This window comes from Mercenaria mercenaria, chromosome 10 (assembly GCF_021730395.1).
Source record: "Mercenaria mercenaria strain notata chromosome 10, MADL_Memer_1, whole genome shotgun sequence".
Lineage (NCBI taxonomy): Eukaryota > Metazoa > Mollusca > Bivalvia > Venerida > Veneridae > Mercenaria > Mercenaria mercenaria.
In genome coordinates, this window is record NC_069370.1 from 52,091,199 (window position 1) to 52,116,556 (window position 25,358).

The 25,358-nt window shown below is 35.5% G+C and overlaps 1 protein-coding gene across 1 annotated transcript; it reads right to left on the reverse strand.

Moving 5' to 3' along the window:
* Positions 1-739: 739 nt before the first annotated feature.
* LOC123560303 (obscurin-like) lies at positions 740-23,648 on the reverse strand. Its single transcript, XM_053516742.1, has 7 exons — positions 23,546-23,648; positions 20,715-21,071; positions 8,329-8,616; positions 6,820-7,134; positions 5,792-5,941; positions 2,573-2,606; positions 740-1,253 (listed from the first exon to the last, which is right to left on the reverse strand). The coding sequence occupies exons 1-7, from the start codon at positions 23,613-23,615 to the stop codon at positions 1,097-1,099; spliced, it is 1,371 nt and encodes a 456-aa protein (XP_053372717.1). The 5' UTR covers positions 23,616-23,648; the 3' UTR covers positions 740-1,096.
* Between the last annotated feature and the right edge of the window lie 1,710 nt (positions 23,649-25,358).

Below are 25,358 nucleotides of genomic sequence, written 5' to 3' on the forward strand. Positions count from 1 at the left end.
GTGTATGTAGCCTTCACTTTCACAGGAGCTGGTACTAAAGGCATGAAGGTAGTTATTCGCCGGATATACCACCGTGGTCTATTCGAATGTAGTCCATATTAATATATAGTGTTATTTTTCCGTTTTTCCGACTAGTAAAGGCTATTTTCATGTTAAATATCAGCTTTATTGATGCTTGATTGTAAAAAAGAATGTCTGCTGATGTTTTTAAGCTACGTTATATGCTTCAAAAAGTTAGTCGAAGCTGTTTGTTCAAATGAAAGTAATGGTATGTATTTCCTGATGTCTACCTATCCAATATTAGCGTTTCCATCACGTGTATCAGTCACGTGACCATTGGTTCACTCCCATAAGTAGCTATGTGCATCTCCTCAAATCTTTTTCTATACAAAGAACTAGGTTTAGCATGTTATATATAGTAAAATATAGATCTAGAATATCTATAATATCGTTTGATATATACGAATATCCAAACAATTTTAGCAGTTTTCCATAACCTTCAAGTTACACGTTCTTCGTTTTTAGCACCTTCGATATCGGCTTCAATGTTTTACTTCAAATCTATATATCGATCTAGAATCTGAGCAGACGATTTAATGAGAAAAATAGAGGGTAAGACAAGGTCTGTGTACCCTAAACAATGAGAACAATGGAGGGTAGGTCAACGCAGCTTAAACTAAGGCACTGGTGACGGACTCGGTTAGGTATGACTTAATCAGTAGCAGACAATGTTTTCCAAACCATGTTTATTCAACAGTAACTACAAAATCATTGTGTACATAAATGCGCTCCCGGTATTCCCAAACTGCGCTTATCATTGTAGAAAGATAAAACATACAAAAGGGTCATTGTGGTCCTACTGGCCACCAGGGTATCAGATGCTATTCTCCAAGTGATCAGATCTCCAACAGTTCAACTCCAATATTGTTTATGTTTGCTATGTGTCAAGTTTTTTCTATAATTGTAATGCGGATGTATTAAAATGCCTGAGTTTCATATATTTGAGAATATTGGCAGACTATTTGTCAAGCAAGTACAATGTCTTTTTTGAATTTTTCGCGCATAATCTTCATTTACAAAACGTGTTTTACGTTATTTAAAGATCCTGGAGGACTTCATATGTTGTCCTATCATCCCGGGAATATCCAGCTAAATCTGTATACTGTCGAGCTTCCTCGCCCTCAGCTTTAGTTGTTCCATCGTTGTCTTGATTTTCTTGCTCATTTGGTTTATATGCAACGTTTACATACGTTCTGAAATTTTGAAGAAAAAAAATGCTCGACAGGTTTGAATTTGAATCAACAACATCCAAGATGAATAGCCTTATAGGTATTAAGGATAACATGGTGTAATAGCCATATTTCATATCTTGTAACTGAATGGTAATATTTAAATGAAATTTGGTCACTTTAAAGACATTCAAAATTAAAAACTTTTCACCGAGAGATTTTTCAAATTTTATCATTTTTTTTGGGAGATAATCGGTTTTGAAGTTAACATTGATGCCTATGGGAAATATTTTATTTGTTTGATTATAAGAATCTGAACTTGAGTTTCGAGAAAATTCTGCTGTAGAAAGCTGCATTATATGATTCTGATACAAGTATCAAAAAGAAATCTAAAATTCCCCCGGAGGGAAAAGGAGAAAATCATTTTTTATAGTTTTCAGGGGTGATAACTCACGAAAAAAATCTAAAATTATCAGGGGAGGTAATCCAAAGGAAATTTTTGAGAACTTCTGTCACTATACAACTTGACAATATGCACCTTATTTCTATCGTTTGACATTTTAAAAGCTTACATTATCAAGTTGTATGTACGCTTTTGGTAAAATTGAAGCCTATTACACCATGTTATCCTTAATTAAAACACAGACTTTCAATCACATGTAACCAAATAACTTTTCAAAGGATCTTATGCCCTAATTTCATGTTTAGTAACAGTTTTGTACGTGAAGTTAAAGAGGTATGCCCTTGATAAATGTATATAACTAAGCCGTATTGTTGTATTGTTGATATATACTTCAAATGACAGATGCACACAGAATATTTTTAAATGTTATTAAAGCTATGATACGCAGGTTCACGGACAAAATGGCGTTACATTAAATAGTTAGTAAGACACTTCCATCAAATACATCGTCCATCTACAGATTCCCCCGTTTCACTGAAAATCTAGGGGCTCTTTGGCAGAGTGTTTAAGGCCATATGCATCTCGTCAACTATGGAAAGAAGCCATCCGGCTGGCTAACGGAAGATCGGTCTTACCAAACTGCAACGCCGCAGCAGTGTATGAATAATAAGACCAAGACGCGCAGCCTGAACGTGTTTTTTTTTTCTTTTTTTATCTAACAGTCATTACAGTATCATAACATTCATTTACCATTTACACATGTTGGTATTAGAATGTTATTCATCATTGCATCTGCGTTTTGTGATTGGAGATATAATCCAACCTGAATAAAAAACTTTCAAGCGCAGGCTATATATCTCAATTCCAGCAAATTGAATAAGGGTTTTATGAACGTTTAGGATATAATCAGGGTTTTAATAGAGAAAACCAAGCAACTTACTTTTGCGTAGTCTCTTTGACGACTAGTTGTTTGTCTGCAATATCAGGAAAAAATAAGTTTATCATTCCCATGAGTTTGGATTATAAGATTTTTTCACTGGTTTAGTTGTTGATGGGAATATGCGGCTCGGCGGTAAATGTTAAGGCTGTAACGAAGATATGTCGCGTTGCCACGTAAACAGTTACTCGAGAGCCGGATAGTCCCATAATTATACACATACAACTAATGACGGAACCATTTTCCTTGCATGCTATATTCCATTAAACAAACGAAAAATAAAATCAAACAAATGACTTTTTACAGCACTTTTTCAAAAGCGTATTAAAGTGTTTGTAAACAGGAAATACATCATGACGTTATAAAGACAAAACCAACGTCATACACTTAGTGCGATTTCTAACCCGACTCTTACATTTTGTTGATGTCGTCCTGGGCGAGCTGTGGTTTTCCATTTTTTTATTTTACTTATATAATGCCATGTAGTACAAATATTTGTGAACAGATTTCGTTCAGATTTTGAATATAAATAAAATATCACATTAGACTTACTTCTTCGTAATTTAATCCCAATTGACAAAAAAATAGGTAAAAAGAACTTAACAAATGAAGTATATATCACTGTAAAATCCGAATTCACAAAATGGCATAACGCAAAATTCTAACAATGTGAAAAGTAAGTAAATCACAGAACAGTTTGTGCGTCTGAGTAATTGATACTTTGTGTGTCCTCTCATAGCTCTTACAACATACACATACTTCTGCCTCATCGACTGCACGTAGTACCAGATGACCATTGTAGAATATTCCTCCATTCCAGAACAAGTGCCTGTTCAGTTCGCGGAGATTTCGAGGGGCTGCACGTCGACTCCGTACTCGCCTGTTCAACTCGTCCAGCAGGTGCTAATTAATACTGAGATCCGGTGACTAAAGCGGGAAAGGCAGCTGCTGCACGTTCTGTTGTTGCAGCAATAGCGATATTGCATGCCACGTCAGTCGGCTCGTAGGTGCGGAATTGCGACAGGGACCAAGATGTCCTGCTAGTACTTTGCCGCGAACAACTATCAAGTCTGTCTTCGTGTGTAACGACATTCTAGCCCATACTATCACGGAACCACCGCCATACTGGTCTCGTTGAAACACTCTCGTTCAATCTTCTACCCCGACTTCTGTACACTCGCATCGTTCTGTCGTTGTGGTACAAGTTAAACCGACTCTCGTCCGAGAACAGGTATTTGACCACTCAGCCCGTTTCATACGCTGGTGCCGGTGGGCCCATCGCGCCCGCTGTTGTCGGTGACTTGGTGTCAGAATAAGTCGTGTGAATGGCCGCCAAGCTCTTATTCCCTGGTCGCTCTCGCAGTGCATGTCTCGGTCTTGCAGCGATTTCGAAGATGATCTGTAACGATCCGCGCATCCTGTGCAGGCGTTAGTCATCGTTTTGTGAAGCTGCCTGGGCTCAGCATCAACTCGGCCTGTGCGCTGACACTTCTGTCAAAGTCTAGCCATGGTGAACAAATGTCTGCTAAAGACTCGGGCAACCTGTAAAGAAAATAACTCAATATTAAGATTTCACTGATAAATGTACATTAAATTTTGTGTTATAATTTATTGTGAATAGATGCATTTTGCAAATAACTGCAGTCAAAATATGGTTTTATAGATAAAATCTGATTTACTTACATGTTTGAGTGAACATCCGCCATATCGATTGCGCGACCGCGCCCTTGGATATTCATCCTGAAATCATGCCCGTACCAGACAAAAATTTGCTGGATCGTCACGGTTGATAGATTTTATAATTTCTGCATTTTGCGTTTTATTCAATCTGGCGGGGCGGAGTTAATCTCTAACTTATGCAAATAATGGTAATCTCAAAAAAGAACGAGCAAAATAGGTAGAGAAATATAATTGTTTAATTCCGTAATGTACATCAGCTGCATGTGCGTTTTATTCGACCTGGCTGGGCGGGGTTTCGCGACGGTCCACTGCATTATTTTGCAGGATATGTAGTACATGTAACCAATGTATCGTTGAATTTTAGTCGTTAGTTACCGATGACTACGGAATTAAACAATTATAAATTAACAAATAACGGAGAACTGTTTTGTCCGCCACGAACTGTTAACCGGTTGCGAGCAAAACAGTTCGTGACGGACAAGACAGTCCTCCGTTATTTTTGCCGGCATCTATATGCGATAAGTATTTTCGATCCAAGAATCGGTTAGTGCAAAATATGTTAAAGATTTTTATTTCTATAAAAAGAAGCATGAACAGTTAAGTGTGATTTTGTTGAAAAAAAATGCGAAAACGAAAACTGCGATATATTTAATTCATTTTTCAACTTACGACTTTCAGCCTTTAAAATAATGTTTGCTCTGAATATTCTGCATAATATTTGCTCTGAATATTCTGCAACGTTTAAACAACAAAGCGCAATATTCAACGGGTTATAGACATCCAAATATGACCTGGTCTAAAAGAAGTGTGGCGGCATTGCATAGTTCAAAATTATTTGTGTGGCGAGACTGAGCAGATCCGTGTCTTTTGTGATTTTAGTTTAATAAATAGTGCCTAAATAGTGATATCGAGGTTGTAACTCTTAAAAAGTCATGTTTATATTCTGACAATAGCAGATCATTTATTGAACATCGAATAAATTTACGTTTTGCAGTATCTGACGCACCGAAATGAAAGCAATAAGGAAATCAATACTAAGTGTCTTTGCTGACTCACTGACAGGAACTCTGTAACCCGGAACTCAATTATAGGTCATATGGCGACTTTCCAGCTTTGATGGTGTACCCCAGTCAAACCTTGCTTTATTTCATTTTTGTCATTTTTACTGCGTCGCCCAAATGTCTGAGTGCTAATGCTGTTTTAAAGACAAGTGGGATTATTTTATTAATGCGTATCTCGGAATTTCCGAATAGCTCGGCATAGGATTCTCGATCTACCTCGAACCAGCACATCAAACCTAGGTCTCAAGGTCAATGTGAAAGCACGTTTATTATCTTGTTCCTATCCTCCGATTTCAATTTCTAGAGTGAAGAAACGCTGGGAAACGTATACTATGAATGTTTAATTACAAGTTATCTTATTATTTTCAAAGTCCGCGTGGTCGGCTAAGCAGATAATGCACAGTACTATTGAACAAGAGGTCGCGGATTCAATCTAGAGTATAAATCTAGAGATACTTCAAAGAAGCATGTTACTAATTACCTTTACTTTTGGTTTTCCTTTTATACAGAAATGTGATTGACACTGCATAAATTGCAAGGACAGCAACAACTATTCCAAGAGAAATTCCAGTTATTAATGAAGTGTCCTCAGTTTCCTTTGCGCTGTGTCCTTCGCAGTTTTCTGATGATCCTTAAGAACAAAACAGTTTCCATCAATTAGACAGTGACAGTAGAAAATAAGTAAAGATGGCCTGACAGTTATACCTAGGTAGAGTTGTTATCTAAACAAAACTACGTATATCCAGGGCCGGGCCGAGGGGACCCGTGCCCCTCCCCCTCCCAGTTGACTGAGAAGTGGCCTATACTCATCAAAAGTTCACCCTACTATTTTGGCAAAGGAATATTTTTTCTCAAAATTTAGACTCAGAAACGCACCAGAGGCCACCATTTCATACCTGTATTTCAAAATTTTCCAGGGGAGAACCCCCTGACCACCAAATCAAGAAAGGAGTAACTTACCCCTACAATTTAGACCTGAAAATGCACCAGAGGCCACCATTTCATGCCTGTATTTAAAAAATTTCCAGGGAGTCAGCCCCCTGACCCCTAATCGCTCCCCCCGCCACAATATGAGGAGAGTACAACTGAGGATACCATTTCATACATGTATTTCAAAACATTTCCAGGGGAAAACACTGAATCCCCTAACATGGGCATTTGTTACAAAATCATACGGTTTTATTACTAATGTTAAAAAAGAATTGCGATTCCATTTCAGGACAATGAGAAGTTAATTTCATCTATACAGTGTCACTGGTGTGAATCGAGGGGTTGAGAGTTCGATGCCCATGTGCGGTGTATATGATATGAGTTCTTTAAAATCAACTGTGGATTCGTGGAAAAGAATAAACAGTAACTACAATAGAATGCCGTCAATGTAATTGTTTAACGATAAAATAATGTAAATCGTGAAACGAAACATCGACATAAATATCCGTGTCACAAATGACATAATAGTAAATGTAACAATAGATTAATGTATATGAACACTAATTAGATATCACCCACCTCCATTTGGTACGTCTTCTTTAAGAAATAAATACTGCACATAGCTGCCAAAGTCGTTTGTGACATTTAGTCTATAGCGCCCATAGTCTGCCTTTGATACATTCAAAATAGTCAGATTAGACTGTGATGCTGATGAAAAAATGTGCAAATCCGCGTTGCTGAGTACCGGCACCCAATCTATATCATTTTCTTTAAACCATGCAAAGCCTTTAGTGCCTGGCTGCGGGTAAGCTAGGGCTGTAAAGCTTAATGTGACTGGAACGTGAAGGGCACTTGTAATATTCTGTCTCATTTGATGGAGTGGACGAGGAGAACCTGTCGTATATAATAATGGTATACAAGATAAAAACAATGGTCTACAAAACCACAGAGGATTTAAAGTGACAACATTTTGAGGAAGAAATATTTTCAGTAGAACATTGAATTAACATTGATTAACCAATCTAAAACAAATATTTTCGTATTTCATTAAGCTGTTTTTGCATAAAAAATTCTGAATATTTCCGCCTCCAAAAATTTCTACCCTATTCTTATGAAACTTAGTGTACATCGTCACATAGACAGGATACACGTTTACTGCCGAAATGTTCATGTCCATTTTTTATGAGTTATACTTCTTTGTTGATCTTAACAGTATTTTTATTACATTTATACCTTGTGTTTTCAACTCCTATTACTCTTATTTTCCAATTGAAATGAAACTCGGTTTACATCATTAACTTTGAAAGGATATGCGCTGATTGTCGGAAAAAAAATATCTCAACCTTGTGTAATCAACTCATCAACAACTCTCATATTTTCCATCTAATTCCAATTAAACTTAGTATGGAACATCAACATCCTATAGGAGTCACAGGGCTTTCGTGTTTTGTTCTTGTTATGTTGTTTTCATGCAATCAGATTTTATACAGAGCGACACGTGATTTCATCGTGACTTTTTCTACTAATAATGGACAAATAATTTGAAGAAACATTTAAAGGACAAGGAAAAGCCTGATAATAAGTTAATTTCATATGAAAGCCATCCTCAAGCCTTTCATAACACTGAAAGAATTTTCAAAATCTGACCACTATTGAAAACGATATGGCAGTTTGAAATTTAAGAAAATTGTAGGTCATCTTGTGTGTTTATGACGTCATTTACACACTGCTGAATTCTTTATATAGCAAATAACCTTTAAAATAGATTAATTTTATATGTTTCTTGGGTGTAAGATGTAAAACTTGGTAATTACTTTCGTTATAGCTGGAAAAAATAGAGAAAATATTTTACAGAAATAAGTAAATACAATGCAAATATGTGTCTAGAAATTTGATTAATCCGCCATTTTGTAATTGTGTTGCCGTGGAAACAAAATGGCCGCCATGCTGATAACTTTGTCATTTTTAGTCGATTTTGAAAATTCTTTCACTTCTTTAAATGATTAAAGAAATCCCAGCAGATGGAATTAACAGCAAAACAACATTTTCTTTTCTCTTTTAATAATATGTTTATAACAAGATACTTACAATTGACGAAAAGCTTGATGCTTTTTTTAGACAATTGTCCATACTGATTGTTATCTTCACATGTATATTCACCACCATGAAGACATGCCACACTACTATGAGTCAGTGAGATATGTTTGGTGTTCGATCTTTCCTTCAATATCTCGCCCTCAAACAGAATCTTGACAATTGATGACGGGTTACTGTCAACTTCACATGTAAACTGTATACCTCCATCATTCTCGTCTACAGTCACATGTGTCTGCCCTCGATGCCCTTCTATGAAAAATGATGTAATTGATGCTTTGTCTGAAATTGTAATTTACATGGATATTTAAAACATAATTTTATAGTTAACAATGAAAATAGAGACTATTTAGCTAAACTATTGTTTTAAAATTATTTTTTTACTCCTTGTTGGATCTTCATGAAACTTAACACTAATAAAGATAATTAAAGGGTTTGGTTCTAGCCCCGCCTCCACACACCAAACACACAACCCGATAGAGTAAAAAAATAGGAACCAACAAACAATGACACGGTCAATTTGTACGGAGCTTTTATACATCTGGAAATAAAATATCTTTCAAAATATAGTCCCTTACATCCTTGTCGGCGGGGACAATAAATTCACTGAATCTGCTGGGGTTTTTTTTTCAGTGGTTCTATTCACATTTCGCGCTGCATCACGTGCTATGTCATGATGTCATGAAAAGTCGTGATGTTACGATATCTAAGGTGAAAACTTTAACTCAAATATTTTAATAAATCTATAAAGATTCCAGATATATTTTCTTGCGATGGAACATATATTTTCATACTTGTGCTGAAATCTATGTACAGCTTTATCTTTATTCAGGAAATAATATTTCCAAAACAGTGATTTGTCGTTGAATATTATCATTGTTTGGAGTTCAGATGCGATGGAATTATATGACAAGGACGCAGTCCTCGTCATATAATTAACGCATCCATCTAAACGACAAACGATGATTTTATTCAAGAGAACGTCACTGGCGTCTGTTGCATTTTTGGGTCTAAATTGTGAAAAAATATTATTTTGATATTCGACCTTTATCTTTCGATATCTGTTTATGTATTAAAATGGTATTCGGTCGAAATATACATAGGACATAAGTAATGCAGTTATGTTGTTTTCAGTTCAGTAACTGTTGTGCGCATGTCTAACAGAAGATGCCAAAGCGAAAACACGAACACTCGACAAATAAGATATGAGCCGTGCCATGGGAAAACCAACATAGTGGCTTTGCGACCAGCATGGATCCAGACCAGCCTGCGCATCCGCGCAGTCTGGTCAGGATCCATGCTGTTTTTCAAGATATTATTGTTAAAACCATTGGACGCATGGATCCTACCAGATGCGGATGCGCAGGCTGTCTGATCCACGTCCAAACCACAGGTTTTCATGCAGGCTCATATGTGTCGTGTTTTCGTGCCGGCGGGAGTATATCTGCCTTGTCTAGACGAGCAACGCTGGCCGATAGGATTTTGTTTTTATGAGATATTCTTGTTAAACATTGGTTCACTCCCAAATGGTGTTTTACCACACACCGTTCCGATGCGGTACCCTTTGTGTTTCTTTAACTACAATGTATTACAACAGCAGTCTGTAAGTGCCATGTGGTGGCGTTCATTGATTTAGTGTTGGGGATTTGAGGAGGATGCGTTTTTTGGAACGTTGTATTCCCTGTTGTCTTTCTTCTGAGTTTTTTTAATATGTTGGGGATATAATCGAGGTAAGTGCGCACCAAAAATGGTTTAAGCTCCCCTGTCGTGCGTTTACCACTGACCGTTCAAAGGCGATGCCAAACTGTGTTCCTTTACTTCCTTGTTTTGTCCTTGTGTGTTTATTTTTGTGTGTGCGTGCACGTGGGTTGTAATTTGGTGAGGTTGCCTTTTTTCAGACGTGGCACTTCCTGTTGGATATTTATTCTTGTTTTTGTTTTATTTTGTTATGTTTTGATCTTTTATAATCATAGAATCTATTTAATGTATAAGCGGTGTTCCCTTATGAACAGACTCAATGAAACCTAGGCCTATTATTATGCGTTTTTTATACTTGTTTTGTTCTCATGGGACTTTTCTCCTGATTTTTGTAACTGAAAGCTATTGATTGTTGTTTCTATGACAAGCTGTATGATACTCCTAGTTTTAAGTCTCATCTTCAGGTATTTCCTCAGGAATATTTCAAACGAAAGCCCTATAAGCCTATGCACATTTGCATCAAATTGATTGATAACTTCATCAATGCCCACAGGTTTATTTTTGTGGATGTGTAGAAGTGCCAGGGAAGTCAGTCTGTCGTCAGACGGTGCTAACAACAGCATTTCCCATTACTGCTCATAAACAGACTCAATCAAACCGAGTCTGCATACTTGTTTTACTTGTTCTCGGTGCTGTCGAGGGATCTACTTTTAAGATTTTATTCATTCTCCTCAAGGAGCTGAGTTATCTCTCTGCTGTAGCAGTCGGAGCCGGCATTGTGAGTAATACTTTGAAAATTTTGTTCAAATTTGGAAATGAAAAATAGCTGTGGTCCATAGCCTTACTACCCGTTAAGAAGATCTTTCCCGTTTGACGTTTTGCTCGCGTTTCACTTCGAACAACTTCAAACAAAAAACCGATAGTTTGATATCGCCGCAATATATACGTCACAGCCGACAGTTGTCGTTTACTCTTACAATAACAAGCGTTTAGGCCAATCAAAAATTAGTTGTTTGTTTTATCTATTGGTTTCTAATTTAAGATAAGATTTGTTCAAAGCAGTTTAAACTTTTATTAATATTTAACGCGAAAATTAACTTGTGAATATGTACATCATTTAATGGACGTTAATGTATAGACAAAAACTGTAGAAAACAAGCGTATTGTTTTAATTCCAGTTTAAAAAGTTTTTGTTCTTAATAATAATCGCATGAAAAGTCGCACGATTCTCGAACAATAGTCCCTATTTCGTTCTTAAATTTCAAGCAGTTCCATAACATTAAGGATAAGGATGTCGTGTGGTGCTTGTCTCGGCAAAACAGGTTTTAAAAACACTTTTATTAAATATGGATATAACGCGAAAATTACCACTTTGTGATATATGTGGAACATACGATTTTTAATATTGACGATTGTTATGAATAATAAGACAGAAACTGTTCAGAAAAGCAAAGCGTATGAAATATTAATTTTCCAGGTTTAAAAAAGTCTTACTTGTGTTTAAAATATAAATCGAATTTTTGACAATAGTCGCACACTGAATTCTTGTCAAAAGTATTTCGAATGCGGAAAAAGGGATATCTCTGCAATCATTTATCCACCATTAGCTTTAAATAAGCTCACCAGGGAAATATTCTTTATAACATGTTTAGCGACCTCAAAAAAGCTGTTTGAGATTCAAACTGGCTTTGGCGATGGGATGATTCGACTGAAAAATAGGTACAATTCCCAGTGCACAACAGTTACATCCAATTTGTTCGTAACGTCTTCGCAGAGAAAACATGTGACGTGTAAAAATTGCAGTTAAAGATTTTTTAACATTGAATCACATATTTGTGAACAGAGTCCTAATAAAACATGTTGCGCTACGTATGTGACACTTGCATAAATCAGACACTGATACCTTTCTGTCAATGTCGTAACAAATGACATATTACCGATAATAAATATATTTTTAAAAAGCATAATATGTTTTCCTCGTTTATGATAGAATGCGCAACACCTCATTTTTCAACGGTCTGTTATAAAATTTTCACAGATTAAAATTGGCAATATTTCCGACAGTGTGTTTTTTTTTTTCATTTCGCTGCTATGACCACTAACGTTGTCTTTTCAACACAGCGCAAAATGACGTACTTGATTTACATTAATTCGAATTTAGTTTTTATTTCTATTGCTGGATATAATGAAATAAAATCACAACAATAATAAAAAATAGATGTTATTTCACGGCATTGTGCTCTCCTATACATGACATACGCACGTTTATTGTACACGAGTGAGCATGCCCAGTCAAATAAACGGACTTAGTCGACTATTACATTAGTGCATAACACAGAGAAATAAACCAATAGTACGATAATATAATCTATTACATCTTTTATTCCAGAAACTGTATTGAGAAAACAGAAAGCACGTAAAACTTTTACCGAATCGAATAAGGGCACTCTATGAATTCTAAAGCAATAGCAAGACTACAGATTCGACAGGCTGATACAAAAATATTCTAATGAACAAAATTAAAAACAAATAAACCGGAAAACAAACAAAATTTTGATTTGGGCCTAACCCAGTGTTTGCAACATGCCTATCGATAAATTCCTTCCATACTGAAATGTACACGCGCAACTCCCGATGACATGTCGGGTAAGCTTCAAAGACTTGTACCGAGGTCACGGAGGGCAATCAGATATTCGAAGTGATTCACAAGTAAACGACTGCAAACTGACAAACGGGAAACGTCTTCTTAATGGGTAGTACAAAACATATCTACAATGAGGTTCTGACGAAGGATATCGTGTTTCCAGATTTCAAGTTCGTTATCAGTTACCACTGGGTCAATAAATGAATCATACTCTAATTTGATGTCTTCCCAGACCCAAGGGATAAGTTGGTCAATTTTGTTAGTCAAAAGATATTGTGCCAACAGCCTAAGACTTGCTATACACAGGCTCTCGTTTAGCTCACATTGTAAGTAATCCATAAACGGGAGATACAGGTTAAACTACCAATAATCTTTTATTGTATCCGCTTGAATTTTGTTGCGGTTCAATTGTCTACCTTCAATTCGAGGTCGAGATACAGTAACACTTTGCTGACCAGCCAGACTCTCAGCAGATGTCCACATTGTGTCAAAATACACTTTATCATTTCTCTGCAGCTTTATTACATCTCGCAGACTTTGTGCGTGGCTAGATGCTTTCACTATATCACATGTTGGATCTTGCATTGCATTTGAAAGTGGAGTCAGTATATCGAATGGCTTATGGATAACATTCAAAGTTATAATAAAGATCAACATTGCCTTGTGCAAGGAACTTGTTGTAGAAGATGTTTTTCATCAGAACCTGTCTGTAGTGCAGCAAGAGCATTTTCAATATTGCTCAAATTCTTCAGAAAGGCTGTAACACCTTCAGAATGCTTCGACCACCTAGTCGGGAAAAGTCTTTTAAGCATAGGTCCGTTGTAAGAAGGTTCCATATACACGACAAGACGCTTTGATGAGCTTGTAATGAAGTAGAGTATGTCATCAACAACTGTGAACATAGAACTTAAAAACTGGACTTGACAGGCGTGGCAAATAGCTTAGTTCAGTCTATGGTTATGGAAATGCATGTATTTTTTTGCTTGTTGATACAATTGTGTGGCCTTAGCTTGAACACCACGAATTTTACCTGCCATGTTATCTGCACCGTTATAGCATTGACCAACAATAAGTGTTGGGTCTAGGTCATACTTTTCAAGCTCCCCAATTACAATATTGAACAACGTTTCTCCAGTTATGTCTCTAGTAGAGACAAAAGACAAAACCCCTTCATGAACGGAATGGTTATCAGTGTCAATCTTTTGCAAAAAGAAAATATACAGAAAGCAAAAAAAGGTGTTCCGTATCGCTTACACCAGCAGATCAGCTTCACTGATGTGCTCATTAGGAATGGGGTCAGATTCAGCACTGAACTCCATTAAAGCTCGGTAATAACTAATTTTCTCCATTTTAACTCGAATTGCCAAATTTTCCCCACCACAAAGGAGTATTACCCTTATAATAGAAGATAAAATATGTCTGTTTCTCTCGTCCTTATTCATGTAAGCGTCTGATTCGAACTCCACGACTGACCGCCTTTCACGCATGCAAATACTTACATAATGTCTAGCATTTGCTACACAATTAAGGTGTTATCAGACCAAATATGAATGTCAACAACCTTACTGACATTGCTCCAGTCTATTGAAGGACGAGACACAAGTGTATGTGAGGCAGAATTGCTATACACAAAACAAGGTGAATAGAAAACACTATCAACTGCCTGACTGTACCTTAACGAAGGAAATTTATTGTCACCAAAAACGAAAGCAGGCATACGACGTAATGTTTTGTCACAAAGCCGGAGAGGACCTTCCCAACAAATCGGGGGTTGAAACCTATTAGTAAGAGTTTCAGACTTTTAGATTTCGCCAAGAGATCGTCGTGTTGATGGATCAATAATTCCTATACCAACAAACACAGAGGATACCTTAACACTATGGCTTTCAGACAACAGTGCGGAAAAGGACGGCGTTTAAATTAGTTCACTTTCAGCAGATTTTCTTTCGACATTTGGTGAAGAATACATTCAGTATTTGGAGGAGATGGGGATTTCTTGCATACCAGACGGGGATTTCCGGTATTTTTACCGGTGCTGGAAAAATCCATCTTACACCCCTTACACCCCGGGGTGTAAGATGACTCTCGTGCTGTAAATGACGTATTACGAACTACATATATGTAGAAGATTTATGTAGTAATTTATATTTTATTTAAAAAACGGAATAAAAATTCAGTACCTTGACAGTTCCTATTGGTTCCTGATAGTATATTTCTCGATTCAAGTCACGTAATTTTATCAAAACTTCATAACGTTACGCTGCAACTGATAAAACAAAACCGGAACTAAACATTGTTCTTTGTTTTGAAACGTCATGACGTCTTTCCTGTTTACTGGCGTTGGTTTCCCGCGCTTTGTTTAAATACACTAATATGAGAAATAGTTCTAAAAAGAAAACCGTTCGATTGATTTTATTTTTATTATTATTTCTTGAAATCGGTATGCAAGAAAAAGATTCTGTCACTGGTTATAGGTGCAGATGGGAATATCCGACCTCGAGGGTAACTGTTTAGGCGGTAACGAGGCTCCCTGCCGAGTAACCGCCTAAACAGTTACCCTCGAGGTCAGATATTCCCATATGCACCTACAACCAGTGAAAGAATCTTCTAATATCAGTCTTAAACATTTTTAAAATGGATACCCGACCAGATAAAATTGAGTTAGATCTTTTCATTATTAACAGATTTACAGGCACCCGCATGACATGACAGAGAACATAAACGGCTTATTAACTGACAGAATAAAGTAGACAAGGAATGTTTTCGCAGATTGTTTTAACACTGCAGAAATACCGCACGACCTGACCGAGAAAACTTTCAATAAATTTAAGAACAGAACAAGCTTATTGATTTATTTATGACAGTTGACATTTCGAGGGCTCAGAGCGAAACTAGTCTATATAGAAAATGAAGCAGATAGCCTAATTTCGCACTGAGCACTCGATTTAATGACATAGATCTAGTCGTTCATATTTTGTAGTTATAACGTAAACACTGACATCAAACATGAATACAGATAGTATGGAGACATAAATATGCCAAATATTTTGGGTATTTTTTAAGGAAACTTTGACAAAACATTATACGCACGTAGTTACGCCTTTAAAGTATGTATTTCTTGCACAACAAAAATTAGGCAAACATTGCATGATTAAGAAAGTGTAAAGGATGTGTAAATTCAGTTCAACTGTTTATCAAATAAGAAATAGATCTAGAGAATATTACATGAGTGTCTTTTCATATTAAATCTATTAAACGAGTTGAATAAATGAAAAAAATGCAATGCTCATGTCGAGTATATTATCAATTTAATTCAAAAAGTTTAATAAATTCAATGTGGAAAATCACGATTGTGATATTTTTTATCACATGTTAAATTTTCCTGTTGAAACATCAAAAATTATACTTCCTTTAACTTGCTTTATTTCACTCCCGCGAAGTCCTACGTGTGATAAAACGTATTATTATTCGTGATATACCCTAAGGTAAATAAGCATAGTGCTCATATCAATACTTCAGGTACTTGGTGAATAGACATGTTATACTAACTGGCTATATATGGTTTTCCTATCTTAAGCTTTGTAAATAAGACAGCCTGTGTGGAAGTTACATCTTTCATGAAAAGACATCCACCCAAGTTCTTTGAGCATATTTTTTGTTCTTGTTTAGAACGTTTTATTCAATGTTATTAATATTCTTGCAGCTCTATCTTGGATTTTCATTATTTTCTTTAATGAATTAATATTTTCTTGACACCATACAGTACAACACTAATCAAATAATGACATTATATATGTATAACAGAATACCTTTTTCCCTTCATCTGTCAAATAGTACAATATACGTCTCAATAATGCTATTTTTGAGTTCAGTTTAGTGCAAACTGTTTCAATTTGGACATTCCACGACAATGTGTTGTTTGTATAAACACCTAATAATTTTTGCACCTTGACAATTTCTATTACTTGCTTGGAAGTACTTAAAAAAAGTTCTTTAAAATGTTTACTTGTTTTGTTTAGTACACAAAACCATGCATTTTGTTTTCTTTGGAAGAAGTGATATATTGTTTAAATTGCACCATTGTTGCACAACATCTAAATTCTGTTGGAGTTTAATTTGCAGTTTGTCTAAATCATAATCTGATTCATATATAGTAGAGTCATCAGCATAGAGGTCTATATTGCCACTCATTAAAGCTAAAGCGATGTCATTGAATAAGAAACAAGAGGTCCAAGATGGCCCTAGGCCGCTCACCTGAGAAACACACCATAACACACATAACAGTGTAAACATGTTTGACCTAGTGATTTCAGGGAAAAAAATATTCTGACCAATTATCATTAAAATTGGAGCAAAAACCTTGAGTATAAACAAGTACTTTCTTTGATTTGACCTAGTGACCCATAATGACCTGCTTTTTGACCCCAGTTGACCCATATTCGAACTTGACCTAGATTTCATCAAGGCTATCATTTTGACCAAATTTCATGAAGATCAATTGAAAAATACAGCCTCTATCGCATACACAAGGATTTTCTTTGATATGACCTTTTGACCTAGTTTTTGACCCCAAACAACCCATATTCGAACTTGACCTAGATTTCATCAAGGAAACAACTCTGACTAAGTTTTATGAAAATCCAGTGTAAAATGCAGCCCCTATTGCATACACAAGGTTTTGCCTTGATTTGACCTAGTGACCTAGTTTTTGAACCCAGATGACCCATATTCAAACTTGACCTAGATTTTATCAAGGCTATCATTCTGACAAATTTCATGAAGATCAGTTGAAAAATACGGCCTCTATCACATACAAGATGTTTTTATTTGATTTAACCTAGTGGCCTACTTTTTAAACCTAGATGATCCATATTCAAATTCTACCTAGATTTTATCAAGGCAATCATTTTGACTTATTTTCAGGAAGATCAATTGAAAAATACAGCCTCTATCGCATACACAAAGTTTTTCTTTGATTTGACCTAGTGACCTCCTTTTTGTCCTCAGATAACCCATATTCAAATTTGACCTAGATTTTATTCAGGCAATCATTCTGACCAAAATTCTGACAAATTTCATGAAGATCAGTTGAAAAATACAGCCTCTATCACATACAAGATGTTTTTCTTTGATTTAACCTAGTGGCCTACTTTTTAAACCTAGATGACCCATATTCAAATTCTATCTAGATTTTATCAAGGCAATCATTCTGACTTATTTTCAGGAAGATCAATTGAAAAATACAGCCTCTATCACATACACAAAGTTTTTCTTTGATTTGACCTAGTGACCTCCTTTTTGTCCTCAGATAATCCATATTCAAATTTGACCTAGATTTTATTCAGGCAATCATTCTGACCAAAATTCATGAAGATCAATTGAAAAATACAGCCTCTATCTTATACACAATGTTTTACTTTGATTTGACCTAGTGACCTACTTTTTGACCCCAGATGATCCATAATCTAATTCAATCTAGACTTTTTTGAGGCAATCATTCTGACCAAAATTCATGAAGATCATTTGAAAAGTACAGCCTCTATCACATACACAAGGTTTTTCTTTGATTTGACCTAGTGACCTACTTTTTGATCCAAGATAATCCATATTCAAACTTGACCTAGATTTCATCAAGGCAATTATTCTGGCCAAAATTCATGAAGATTAATTGAAAATACAGCTTCTATCACATACACAAGGTTTTTCTTTGATTTGACCTAGTGACCTAGTTTTTGACCCCAGATAACCCATTTTCGAACTCGGCATAGATTTCATCAAGGTAATCTTTCTGACAAAATTTCATGAAGATCAGTTGAAATACAGCCACTATCGCATACACAAGCTAAATGTTGACAGACAGACGACAGACGGACGTCGGACATCGAGCGATCAGAAAAACTCACCTGAGCTAATAAAAGGGGCCAAAACTAGAACCCTGAAGAACTCCAGAGGTTACAAGCATACTTTTATATTTGGTTTTTCTCAGTTTTATCACTTGGGTTCTGTTTGATAGATATGGTTTGAAAAATTCAACACTTTTATCTGAAAAAATGATAAAATTTTAATTTATGCAATACAGTGTTATGATCAACAAGATCAAAAGCTTTTCGTAGATCTAAAAAATACAGTTCCGACATATTTACCAGAATCTATATCTGTAAACCATGCTTCTATTAGTCTAGTTACTGCTGTATGACATGAATGATACTGTCTAAATCCTGACTGAGTTTTGTGAATGATATTTGTTTGTAGGTAACATCTTTTAAAAGTAAGTATAAAAAATATATCTAACAGTTGTCTCCTTAGAAAATCTCTTTGTTTATATCAGCTGAATTATAACTATGCCATTATAATATAATTATGCATGTATATATTATGTCACTAACTGATTGCCTTAATTGAAATTGTATAGATGGATACTTAAAGGCAATATCTATTTTAAGGGGTTTTGTACAAGAATGAATGTGACATGAATTTATTAGGTTATGTGATAGCGTAAATTGTATTTGGTTGTTGTTGTTGATCAGAATGCCACATTTAAAATTAAGATGTATTATTTGTACTATGTACTGATCTATATATTCATGTGCTACCTTCTATAAAAACATTATTATTATTATTATTATTCCTAGACAATGTTCAGAATATGTCATGGTATCAAGTTTCTTTCGTCGCGACGATCTAAAGTAATCTAAACTCAATGCTGATCCAAAAGAACTAGGTATGACAAAGATCAAGGCCCCAGAACAATTATTCTAATCAAATATCAAGAGCTTACTTTCTTTGCGAAACTGACGAGTTTTAAATTACCAAATAGATTTACTGCCTTTCGATGTCACCTCGTTCGTCACTGGATATCAAATGCCCCCTGAAAGCACAAATCCTCGCCTCTTATACTATAAGTGAAAGTTTGTTATGATTGGTGCTATTAGTCTAAGTAATTTCTGGTTTAAATTTGTAAAAAGTATTTTACAATATCTTATTCGTTGGTTCTCTTTCACAATTGTATATAATGTAATGCGTGATACAGGGATCCAACTATGACTTTATACTTGCTCCACAATACCCCCAACATCCGACCATTTATATATCCCTTACTACCACCATCCCCATTTTTCTGTATTTTGCGTATCTTTAAAATGTACTTTTTTGTTGGACTTTTTAAGTAACCCGTCTACAACATTTATCCGTTACAGTTTCTTTTTGTTGTGGGCCTTTGCGATGTATGGTTCTATGGCTGTGTTTGGGGTGCTCTGTGCTTCCGGATACACAAGTGTTCATGTCAAATATATTATTTGTTGTGATCGAGACACAATAGGGATCTGTTGCTTTTTATTGCAACGATTTTCAGTGAAAGATTCATCATGTATATGCCGTTGAGATCAGTACGTAGTATGGACGAGGCATACTGGTTATACTTTATGGTAGTTAAATGTATAGACGATAGCACATACAAGCATACATAAAAGCTCAGCGTTATCGGTGAGGTGCAGCCAAGGCATGGAAGGAACATACATACGCCGATGATAGGACTCGCCTGTTGTTCATTCAAAGGAACTTCAATACAGGATGTTGAGCTGAACATCATTATAATTATATATGTGTAAATAGTTTAAATTATTGAGTGAATTACCTGATCTATGTGTTATTGAGATCATAATCTAAACTGATACACGAATCATTAAGGCTATTCTTAGGTAGCCAGTGGAAAATTGTATATGAAATAGATAAGTCTCACAAGCCCTGCGTTTTAACAAATACATTCAACTTAGTTTGTCAGCTAATCTAATACATATCACATTAACAACAGCCAACTGAACCCATTTCATTGTTCAAGATATAAAAGGCATAGATACTTTCCTGAGCCATATACTAATATCTTGACAAAGAAGTTGCTATTACAAATATAATGATCATAGATTGCCAATTACATGTATATAGATCTAAATGCCTGTCTTTCCATGTGACTTTTACATAACGACCGCCTTTAACTATTTCAATTAATATGCTAAACGAAAATCAAGAACAACTAACATACCTTGAACATATAATACAACGTTATTACTGTTGATGGATCCAGGAGAGGGTGTGTCAACATTACAGCGGTACTTGTCCCCATCATTCTGTCTTGTTACTTTCTTGATTTTCCAACTACTTTGAATGTTGTTAGGACAAGCATAGTTATACATACTGGTATCAACAGAAATTATAACAGACTTACATTCTGCTGATATTATACCTATATCTGTAAATGTACTATTAGATTTTCTGGATACACTCCATGTAAAGTATGTAGCACTCTCATCTCCACTGTAAGTACATGTAAGTGTCATAGAATCGTTTTCCGAGACAACAGCTGTAAGAGGTGACAATACAACTCCAGCCCGAACAAATTCTGAAAACATAAGAACTACACTTAATTAGAAACGTCTTCATAATCTACCTAAGGCCTGTTATTGACTTTTCCACTTTTTTATTTTAAAACAATGTCTGAACCTTAAACAAATACCAACATAAAGCTTTATTGATGATTAATTATTTTTAGTTATTTATACAGTAGACGAAAAAAGGTACTAAAATCCATGCCCATATCTGAGAAATATGTAATATTCAAAGTGTAGCAGAGTTTGAACTAGTTCCAATCCGTGACTCGGGTTACCTCCCTGAACGGTCCGTCCACAGACCACTCGTGACGTAATTATCACCTTCATTTCATTTCAGTCTGATATTACGTCCATCTCGCGGCGTAAAAATAAATGCTTAAATTCCGAACATAAATTATAAGCTTCACAGTATGCAAAACGATTGTCCAATCCGGTTACATTTTAAACCAGGAAGACTAGAGCCCGCCGCCCTCTGCCCCTCCCCAACGCATGAGATATTTCTCAAAACAGTTGTTTCAGTACATATTTGTTTTTTTTCCGTCCTTTACCGATTACCCTTTTGAATGTACGGGACGTATAATTGAGTAATACGGAATAACCAAAATAGATTATGCCAACATTTTTTATCTATCTTTGAGATGAAAATTTATGTCCCTCGCTTTTCTACCAAGGTTTATATATGCATTTGTTTCACCCAAAGGTATATGTTGCTGGCCGGACTACAATCCACTTAATTGACTCCATGTTCTTAACATGGCTTTGGCTAAACATGATTGAAACTTGCGTTCCTATGCAAAACATGTGTGCCATGTTATCTATAAATCATTTCAAGTTGTTAGAGGATACAAGGCGGGCATGAAATAGTCATTTTGACCATTGAACCATTATGTGACTTTGACTTTGAACCATCATATCTGACATGTGTGTTCTGCAAGTTGCCTTATTGTTACAAACACTTTTGCCAAAATGTTTGAAAATCCTTAAGGGAGTTTTAAGGAATTCTAAAGGACCTGCATACCTGTCTATGTGACCGTTAATCTCATTTTTCGACCTTGGCCTTCAGCTAATATGACTAGAAATTGAATCCTGCACGTCGTCTGATTATCATAATGACAATTATTTGTGCCATGTTATGGCTTTTATTTATTTTGTTGGGTTTAACGTCGCATCGACACAATTATAGGTCATATAGCGACTTTCCAGCTTTGATGGCGGAGGAGGACCCCAGGTGCCCCTTCGTGCATTATTTCATCACTTGTGGGCACCTGGATAGAATCACCGACCATCCGTAAGCCGGCTGGATGGCTTTCTCACATGAAGAATTCAACGCCCCGAGTGAGACTCAAACCAACATCGATGACGGGCAAGTGATTTGAAGTCAGCAACTTTAACCACTCGGCCACGGAGGCCGCACCATGTTATGGAACGCGGTGGCATTTTGAATGCATTTACAGGGAAATCTAATCTATATAAATTTTTTTGCTACCATATAATGAAAAGTTAGTTCCATATAAAGACAGACCGGTTTCGTATATTACAATTTCTAAATTATATAATGAGCGAATGAACCTATATGTTCTTAAAACTAATTCATAACATGAAAAATGTCCATATAAGACAGCAACGGCGTTCCATAGCATGTGTTTTGAATCCTTTAAAGTTATAACACAATACAGAGCAGACAAAACACACATACTATTTCAGCTTTTATTTTACCATACAACTTTAACCTTTAACTATGAGATTATGATGTGTTTTTTTTTATTCGTTTATTTTTTTCATTTTAATCAAAACGCTTTAATAAAGAGTAAAATAAAAGATAAAGGATGGGCACTGTGTATGGCCTATTTAGCATTTTATCTCTCTGTATGAACTATATCTTGAACATATTGAGAGTTGCATTCTCTAGTCGTCTTGTAACAGAAGACATCCGCGCTAGTTTGAAACTTCCTTAAACGGATCGAACTCAATGCTGCGACGAACTGATGAGGACTGGATAAAAACCAGAAGTTTTTCCCAAATCATTTTGTATAGGGATAAAGTGAAACTTATAATAAAATCATTGAAACCTTCCTTGAGACAAATATTTCCTATACTAAAAAGGAAATGATAGAAAGAGACATTTATATTTTCTTGGTATACATTTCTATTGTCACAGTTTTCATCAACTGTTCTTCTCAATGCACCTATAACATAGCTTACACACTTTGCTAGTATTTAAAATCAGTTTGAATTTTCGAGTAAACTGTTTGTTTGGACTTGAAATAAAGGAGAAAAATATTTTTGTTCACCGTTTTTGCAATATACAAACGTAAACAACAGCCATTGATCATATTTAACGAAAATTTAAGACGTCATTTTAGTGTATTGTCCCCTTTTATATCCAAACAAACTAGTGACATAAATAACGAATGGTTTATTTATCAAGATACACTCCTCGTTTTTAAATAATTAGTAAATTATGAATATAAATATAAGAAAATACCTTTTGGCCGAACAAATAGTATATAAAGACTCAGCTTAAAAATCCACAAACAGTAAAATTTCACTAACATATTTTATTAGATTCGTTAACGTACATAGATCAGGAAGTTTACTCCTGAGTCACAGTTTAAACATTTATTTTATTTATTTTGTTGGGTTTAACATCGCACCTGACGAACATAAACATTGGACTCGAGTTAACGATGATTGCAATTACGTTCGATGAAAACGTAAAAACACTTAATACAATCATTGTTGCATGCAAAAGTACTGTTCCTTTTGTTATTGGTGCTCAACGTTTGATTAATATACGAAATGTTCGACGTAGAGTCTGTTTATGAAAGATAATGAAAAGTGCAACATCCCTCACACCCTCTAGCACCGACTTAAGCGGAAATATTGACAATATTGTTGATTCAAAAACGTACCCTCTATTCTTAATCTTAGATAATATTCATTATGCAATGATCATGGGTTTAGTTATTTTTTTTTTTGGCTGGTGATGTCCACCCCAATCCCGGGTCTATTCAAGAATCCAATGGTTGTTTTTCTGTACTACATCAGGATATAAGGAGTATTCGCAACAAGTTAGATTATATTAAAGACAATTTTCTTGACTTCGATGTTATCTGTTTTACCGAAACTCACTTAACGCAAAGTATTTCTGACTTGCAGATGAAACTTGAAGGATTAGATAATATGTTTCGGAAAGATGTTTCATCGCATTCAGATGGTATCTTAGTTTATTGTAATTCAGGATTACAGCCAAAACGATTAAATGATCTTGAAACTATTTTACCAGAATCTCTTTGTATTAAAATAAAAGATCATAATAAAAACTTTATTATTGCAACAATCTATAGGCCACCAAATTCCGCTATCGACTTCTGGCAAAGATGCGATGTTCTTGTTGACCAGGCTTTAGAAATATCAGATAATATTATTTTAGTTGGAGATATAAATGAAGATCAGTTAAATGTAACAAATCGTAAATTCAGAGACATACTTATTCTTAATAATATGACAAATGTAATTAATAAACCAACTCGAATAACACACAGTACAAGCACTTTAATTGATATTATTGCGTTAACAAATACTGCAATACCGCTGGATTCTGGTGTTTTTGAAACACCGTCAAATATTAGCGATCACTTTGGTACATATGTTTATGTTAAAAGCAGTTTCCAGGCCAGGACATGCTACACCCGCCGAGTGTGGAACTACCACCAAGCCGATTTTGACAAATCAAACAACTCGATAAACGCCACTGATTGGTCAGCTCTTAACTCAGACTCTCTAGACGTAGCCACATCTTTTTTCGAAAAAACATTTTTAGATCTAGCTAAAACATGCATTCCTACTAAAGTTGTACAAATCCGCCCCAATGACAGACCTTAGTACAACTCACTTATTCGTACTACATCTCGGAAACGTGATCGTTTAAAGCGCATTGCTATCCATTGCGGAAACCATCAGGTTGGCAATGTTACAAGAAAATAAGAAATCGTATTAATAATTAGAAAAAACACCTACGCGAACAATTTTATAATACTCTTGAGTTTTCCATGAATGATTTAAGTTCTACGAATCCTAAACAATATTGGAAAACAGTTAAAATGCTAGTGAAGGAAAATTCTAAAGCCGAAGAAGAAATTCCTCCCCTTGAAAACGAAAATCATGACACTGCTATTTCTGACGAAGATAAAGCTACATTTTTGAACGATTACTTCGTGTCAGTATCAACCCTCGACGATTCCAATTCTGTTCTACCTGAGTTTGCTGCAAAGTCTAATGCAACTCTTTCCCACTTA